The sequence below is a fragment of the Trypanosoma theileri genome, assembly GCF_002087225.1.
Source record: "Trypanosoma theileri isolate Edinburgh chromosome Unknown TM35_Tth_9_V1, whole genome shotgun sequence".
Classification (NCBI taxonomy): Eukaryota; Euglenozoa; class Kinetoplastea; order Trypanosomatida; family Trypanosomatidae; genus Trypanosoma; species Trypanosoma theileri.
Window position 1 is genome coordinate 139,902 of NW_021639851.1, and position 6,844 is coordinate 146,745.

Here is a 6,844-nt window from a genome sequence, read left to right on the forward strand (position 1 = left end):
TAATAGCCTTTTGCTTTCTCATATTTCTGTGTATTAGATTGTTTTTTGCTTTGCTGTAAATAATAAAACACATTGCAGAACAAATAACAAGTTGGAGAAGGTACAGGAATGTTGGAGAGAGAGAGAGAGACAGGAACTCACACACACACTAACACACAAAAGCAGAAACATATATAAATATCTGCTTAAATAGGTAGGAAAACAAAAAAAAAAAGAAAAGCAAAAGTACATAAATACAGAAAGGCCAGAGACGTACAGGTGATACCCGCCTCAAACGGAGAGAAATAAACAAGCACACAAACACACACACACTCACACAGTAAAAAAAAACGCAAAGAAATGATAAATAATCCAACCGAGACCACCTACAAGAATACTAGGCGAAAATAAAGGAAAAAAAAAAGACACACATACAAAAAGAAACATTACATACAGGAAAAAAAAAGACAAATTTCAATTTATTAGCTAAGAACCCAAATAATTTTCATTTTTTTTTTTTTTCCTTCTTTCTTCTACAGACCGAGTGCAGATAAGAGGGCTTTAAGACCTGCGGCATTTCTGCGCACAGCACCCTTAACCTCGTCACTGCTATACTCGTTACTGTTGCTCCCTCTGGTAAGAATGTTAACATTTGTGTCATTATTGCTCTCACTTCCAGAGAAAAATTCTGCAGAGCGGAGAAGCCACTCGCGATAACTTTCTTGCTGTGGTGCGAGCAATACCAACATGACAAGATCCTCAAGAACTCCTTCCTGCCTACCGGAATCAAGCCTAAAGCACGAACGTAACAATATATCGTTTGGATTTGATGTGAGTGAAATAATACGACTTATTTCCGTGATGGCGGCCTCACTGTCGCCCTGGTCCATTTTCATAGCTGCGCGTATTTGATAAGGGTACGACATCCGTGGATCCCTACATGTTGCCTCGTTCACATCCAGCAGTGGATCCAGAAGCCGACAGCGACTCCGCTCCGCAAACGCTTCTGCCGGTATGGGGCGACATTTCTCAATGGCCCTGCTGAGTGTGGTGTACGCTGCGAGTTTGTCGCCTGCCAACATCTGCTGTCGTGCGAGATGACTGTAGAGGGAATAAGTGTTGGGACTGAGTTGGAGGGCGATGCGCAGCAGAGACACGGCGCTGCCGGTGTTGCCTCTCTCTGCGTGGTCGTGTGCCAACAGGCGCAGCGCAACGGCGCGGTGGGTGTCGGAGTGACTGAGGGCGAGAAACGACAAGAGGGCCGCGGAGCCCACGCCGGGAACAGTTTGGGCCATAAATCCAAGCGTATAATATGCAAAGGCGGCGGTGGGGGATTGTGATTGATGTTGCGATGGGAGTTGCCATTGCGATTGTGATTGGGATTCGGGGTTGGTGCGGAAGAAGCGGAGAAGTTCCTCCTCGACGGGGTCGGCGAGAAGCGGCTGAAGGGCCGCCGAAACCTGTTCCGCGTGCAGACGGAAGGAAAGCGGCAGCATAGAAACAGCGAGTTCAGCCTCACTCACCGCAGACTCTGTTTGTCCGCGATCATACGACTTCCATGCCTGTACGAGAACATGTTCATACGTCGTTGCACACTCCGCTGCTCGTTGCAGTAAATGAGGCGCTCCAATTTTTAAATCATCACATATCATGTATTGCTGCAAGTATAAGAATACGGAGGCTCCATGATGATGTAACCATCTCTGTAAAAAGGCAGCTCGATGAAATACATCCTTCTGCACGGACATCTGCGAGTACTCAAACTCTAAACATGATGATAAACAGTTAAAGTCACCATTAGGAACCATTTCTGGAGTAAAAGGAAATAACGTTACCTCATTCTCATCCCCAATTTTATTATTATTAATACTATTATTATTATGATCAAGTAAATTTGCTAAGCAGAAATCACTATATGCAGATTCCATCTCTCCTAGTCGATGGTACAAATGAGCACGTAGTCGTAATGTACGGCATAATTCCATACACACCACAGTTCCTGTACCCCGTCCACTCATTGAACAACCCCCTTGATAAATAGTATTAACGGCCGAAGTGAGATGTTCTACAGCTGCATGTACATCTCCAAGAGAAAGCGCACGTTGCGACAAATCACGCATACATCTGAGAGAACGTAGAAAAGAACCCACACGTCTCTCGTAGAGTGTTTTGTAATACGCCTTCCATGGAAAAGGTTCATGACTCTGTTGTGCCGTTCGGTTCATAGTGGCCGCACAAACTAAAAGTTCCTCATACTTTAAATCACTTTCACTCCCCATAAGAGCTTCAACTTCTACAGAGGTCCAGCAGTGTAAAGCCTCAAGTAAAAGGGAGTCATTAGTGTTAACATCCAAAAAATGACGACGTGATAATTGTATAAGAGGACTACATCCTTCACAATGCCGCAATGGAGAATTTCTGCATATTTCATCAGCAGAGTTATAAGATAGTTCTTCCACATCATGTCGTTCATAGTGGTGCGGTAAAGATTGCGGCTGGATTGGTAGCGGTGAGTCATGTGTACTCCATTCATTCGCTCTTTGAATATCATTACACAACACAATACTATCCTCAATATTGTTAATACTCCCTTGTAGTTGACTGATATCATTCCTGACTACAAATGAATCCACCAAGTGTGAATCAACAGGGCAGAAGTTTGGTAAAAGAAACCCATCTGGTTTCTCAAACTGCTGTTCATGTTCCTGATATAGTTCTTGAAGGGATAACATTTCTTCTTCTTGTCCTTCTTCTTCCTTTTCTTCTTCCAGTGCGGAGACCTCTTGATAATCCCAGTGGCGTTCCACGGTTGTATAAGTATCCGATCTTGAAAAAGGAGTACAGGGTGTTGTGTGTATTGCTTTTCCCTCAAGCATCCAAATTTTTTCATTAGTGAATGAAAGTTTTGATGGTGATTCCGTCCTTCGCACACTTACTGTTTGTACACGACTTTCACCTAAACTATTACTCTTATTGCAGCCAGATTCGCGAAAACTCATCTCTGTACGGTATAATTTCCAAAATAACTCCTCCAATGATTCCGCCGCATCGGGGGTAATGTCGAAAAACACTACCGCCATATGTTTCCATGTTTCTGGTCTCTGTGTTACGTGGTATAATGTGCGCGAAACGAGAGCCACCTGCGCCACATCACGCGGGAGAAGAAAAGGCGCAATAAGTGATGGGAAGAGTTGATTCCATAAGACTCCTACTAATTGACGGGGAAACTGGTTTAACGACGTACTCTCACACGAAGATGGCAATTGTTCTGTTGATGAGTTCAACCGCTTTGTGTTGGTCCGTGAACCATTTCTGTTTTTTTCCTCCGCATAGAGTGAAGTTAAAGGGTTTGGAGTTTTTATAGTACTTTCTTGTGTAGATGCCACAACCTCCTTAAAGGCAAATCCCATCTCTGCAAAAAGGGAGTTGTGTGGTAAGGGGGTTGTTAGGCCTGTGCTAACCTCCAAACTACAGCGGTCAATTTCCCTCACCCTACTTCGCTAATAAAACAATAATAATAATGAATAAAAGAAAAGAAAAAAAAAAAAAAAGAACAGAAATAAATAGCAAAAAAAGCCCCTCAGTACAATAGATGGCGGGTAAACTAAAATACAAAATAAATAAAAAAAAAGGATAAATTGGCGTCACGGAGATTTACACCCCTGCACATGTAAATAGACCACTTGAAAAAAAGAAAAAATGATGGAATAGGGTACCTCATAGTAGCCTTGATAACAGCGGGAAAACAAAAAAAAAAATGCGTGTCAAATGCAATTTATAAGAATACCACCCACTTTCTTTGAGAGAGGTGTTCGGCAAAATAAAGCATGACTTTACTCTTCTTCCCTTTTTTTTTTTCTCATGACTTGTTTACTAACATGACGCACCCTCTTTTTTTTTTTTTTTTCTTCTTTCTGTCTCTTCCGCTACCACTCATTCTAATTTTTTTTTACTCTTTTTTTTTTTTTTTTCGAATTCTGCTTGATTGTTTTAAATCCCTATTGATATGTTTCCCCCCTCTTGTTTTCATTTCCTGCCTACTCCCGGCAATAAAGAGCATCGAATGATTGCCCTTTTTTTTCTCTTTTTCTCCGCAACACACCAAGGAGGTGTGTCCAGAACAGTATCTAGATGAGAAAAAAAAAAAGAAGAAAAAAAAACCAAAACAAATAAATGAAAAAAAAAAAAAGAAAGCGAGTAATACTCATTCTCTTTCTCACACATACACAGACACACGTTAACTTACTGACTCGATCTCACTACTAAGAAAAGTGTGTGATCCTTCTTCTTTTCTTTCTTTCTTCTTTTCTTTTCTTTTTTGTTTTGTAAATATTTCTCTCTTTTTTCTTTCTTTTCATTTCTTTTCTTTTCTTTTCCAGTACTCCTCTGCTCTGTTCTTTACCCCTTTCGGTGTGCCTTCACCTTGCGCACGATATCCTCGTAGTCCAGTTCCGACACGTCGTTTGCCTGAATGGGCTGAAATCCCTCCGTTGGGGCGTTGAGGGCATCGCGGCTGCTGCTGTAGAGCATCTTTGTTCGCGGGGCGCCGCTGTCGGGATTCCAACTGATGATAATCAACTTGTCGCGTTTCCCCTCGTTGGTGTCGTACTCAAAGTCGTAGGCGGCGTAGCAGGGCGTTGTCTTGTCGATGGCACTCACGAAGTCGTCGAAGGTGGCGTCGCGGGCGCCGACGGTCTGGACGGCTATCGACTTCTGGTCGACGATGTGCAGAATGACGTAGCGGCTCTTCTTGTGGCGCAGGTCCGTGAGTGCGGTGACGCACTCGTCCGAGACAGAAACACCTGACATGGCCATCTTTACACTTTCTTTTCTTTTATTCCTTACTGTTGGATGTAAAGCAAATTATATATATTTATGTGTAAGACCACTCTGTTTGTTTGTTTGTTTGTTTGTTTTTCTTTCTTTTTTGCGGATACTCTTTGCTTTGCTTTGCTTTGCTTTCTTTTTTTTTTTTTTTTTCTGTCCTAACTTCAAGCTCTAAAGTAGATTAAATATTTCTTTTTTTTTTTTTTCTTTCGGTAATCACTTTATTTATTGTTTTGTTTTAATAACCAATGATGATAACAGAAAGAATATAATAGAAGGATAAAAAATAAATAAGGAAAATAAAGATCATGTAAAAATAGTAAAAGAAGCTATATGTATATACAGAAGAAAGAACAATTTTGTTTTGTTTTTGTTCTTTTTTTAAGGGGAAAAATGGGACGCAGAAGAGGCGTGTAAAAACGCGATGTGACCATAACTATACAAACTCCATTATATAAACAGGTGTTATCTTTCCATTGGAAGTTAAACATAAAAAAAGAAAAAACACTCCTAGAGACCAAGAAGTCCACGAAGAAAACTTGAGCTAGAGGCACAAGGAAGAAAAAATACAGACTTCGCATCTCGAGTTACAGGTGTTTCCTCCACTTGTTTTTCATCTACACTACACTTCTTGTTATCCGTCTTTTTCTCCACCGTACTGGTTTCGGATTGATGTGGTTTTTGTACTTGTGTGCCTCTCTTCTGCAAACCACATACAGTACCGGTATAAAGTACGCCGTTAGTTGCGAGGTAAAATACAGCCATAAGCCCAGCTGTACTTTGCAGTGGTGCTTTCGTTATCTCTGTTGTTGATGTTGTTGTGTCGTTTATCGTCACGCGATGTCGTTTCTGTGACATACCGTGAAGAGGAGAAGGATGCGTATGATGAAAGCGTCTTGCCTGTTTTATCTGTGGCTGCACCCACGCACACTTCTCCTCATTCCCTTCTGCGTCTATTCCATCGGTATCTTTACTTCCTTCCCCATACGGCCCAGCAGGAAGCTGTTGGACGGTGGCTGTCTTCTCACTGCAGCGGCCAAGCACCACCGCTGAAGAAGTACTAATACCTAACGCCATAGTGTTCTCTCCCTCACCTTCTCCTTCTCCTCCTCCATCCTCATTATATTCCTCCCCTTTATCCTCACGTTTATTCCCATCTTCCTCCTCCTCCTCTTCCTCCACTGCCGCATCCATCTGCACAGCGCGCCAGAAGGCCAATGCGCTCTGCACTGTTTGTCCCTCCGCCGCCACCGCCGTGTAACGCGCCCGCAGGAGCGATGCCGCCAATTCACGTCGGCGCAGTGCCGCCACATCCCGCACAATGATCTCCGCACAGAAGGCCTGCGCAAGCGATGGATCAATTACCGCACGAGGGGCAGGAGAGGGGAGAAAACGAACGTGAATGTCATATTGAGGACTCTCCTCGGATATTACACCCATTTTCTTATTCTCCTTATGGCCATTGGATGCGAGATGAGATGATTGTGGGTCCTTTTGCTTTTCATCCACAACTAATGGAATTGCATGTGTTAAGACGGCGTCTGCTATCCGCTGGGCCATCATGGAGAGATAATCCTGCGTTTGCTGAACCCACATGCGGTACAGAGCAGAACCAGAAGAATAACCATGTTTCTGTCGAAGCGCATCAAGTAGCGAAGGTGTAACATCATCCTCGTTAGATGCCGCTTTTCCTTTTTTTTCTTCACTGGTCTCTGATGTCATCATGGGATCGTTCAAAGAAGATGATGTCGTCATTCTTCCTCCTTCTTCTCCTGCAGCTGATGCAGTCTTTAAACGTGATGCCTCTTCAAGGAAAATACCAAAAGGATGTGGTTGAGGCGGGAGGTTTGTGAGAAAATTCACGTACATTCTCGCACGACACAGACTCTGCGATGCGAGACCATCACTTAAATCCACGAGAAGTGGTAGCGCCCCACAAGGCGAGGATGAACCACTTAAACTTCCTTCTACCTGCATCTGCGCAATAAAAAGAAGAAATAAAGAAGTAAAGACAGCAAAAAAAGAAAAAAAAAAAAAA

The 6,844-nt window shown here is 42.9% G+C and overlaps 3 protein-coding genes across 3 annotated transcripts; all 3 read right to left on the reverse strand.

Annotated features, from left to right (window-relative positions):
- Window positions 1-512: 512 nt before the first annotated feature.
- On the reverse strand, window positions 513-3,389 carry TM35_000091540 (putative ETO1-like protein 1-like; the record flags this gene model as incomplete). The annotated part of the gene is made up of 1 exon (XM_029024393.1): window positions 513-3,389. One exon carries the CDS (start codon window positions 3,387-3,389, stop codon window positions 513-515), a length of 2,877 nt encoding a protein of 958 aa, XP_028884170.1.
- A 988-nt stretch (window positions 3,390-4,377) lies between these two features.
- Window positions 4,378-4,794, reverse strand: TM35_000091550 (cofilin/actin depolymerizing factor; the record flags this gene model as incomplete). The annotated part of the gene is made up of 1 exon (XM_029024394.1): window positions 4,378-4,794. One exon carries the CDS (start codon window positions 4,792-4,794, stop codon window positions 4,378-4,380), a length of 417 nt encoding a protein of 138 aa, XP_028884171.1.
- A 522-nt stretch (window positions 4,795-5,316) lies between these two features.
- Window positions 5,317-6,783, reverse strand: TM35_000091560 (uncharacterized protein; the record flags this gene model as incomplete). The annotated part of the gene is made up of 1 exon (XM_029024395.1): window positions 5,317-6,783. The coding sequence occupies one exon, from the start codon at window positions 6,781-6,783 to the stop codon at window positions 5,317-5,319; it is 1,467 nt and encodes a 488-aa protein (XP_028884172.1).
- Window positions 6,784-6,844: the final 61 nt, after the last annotated feature.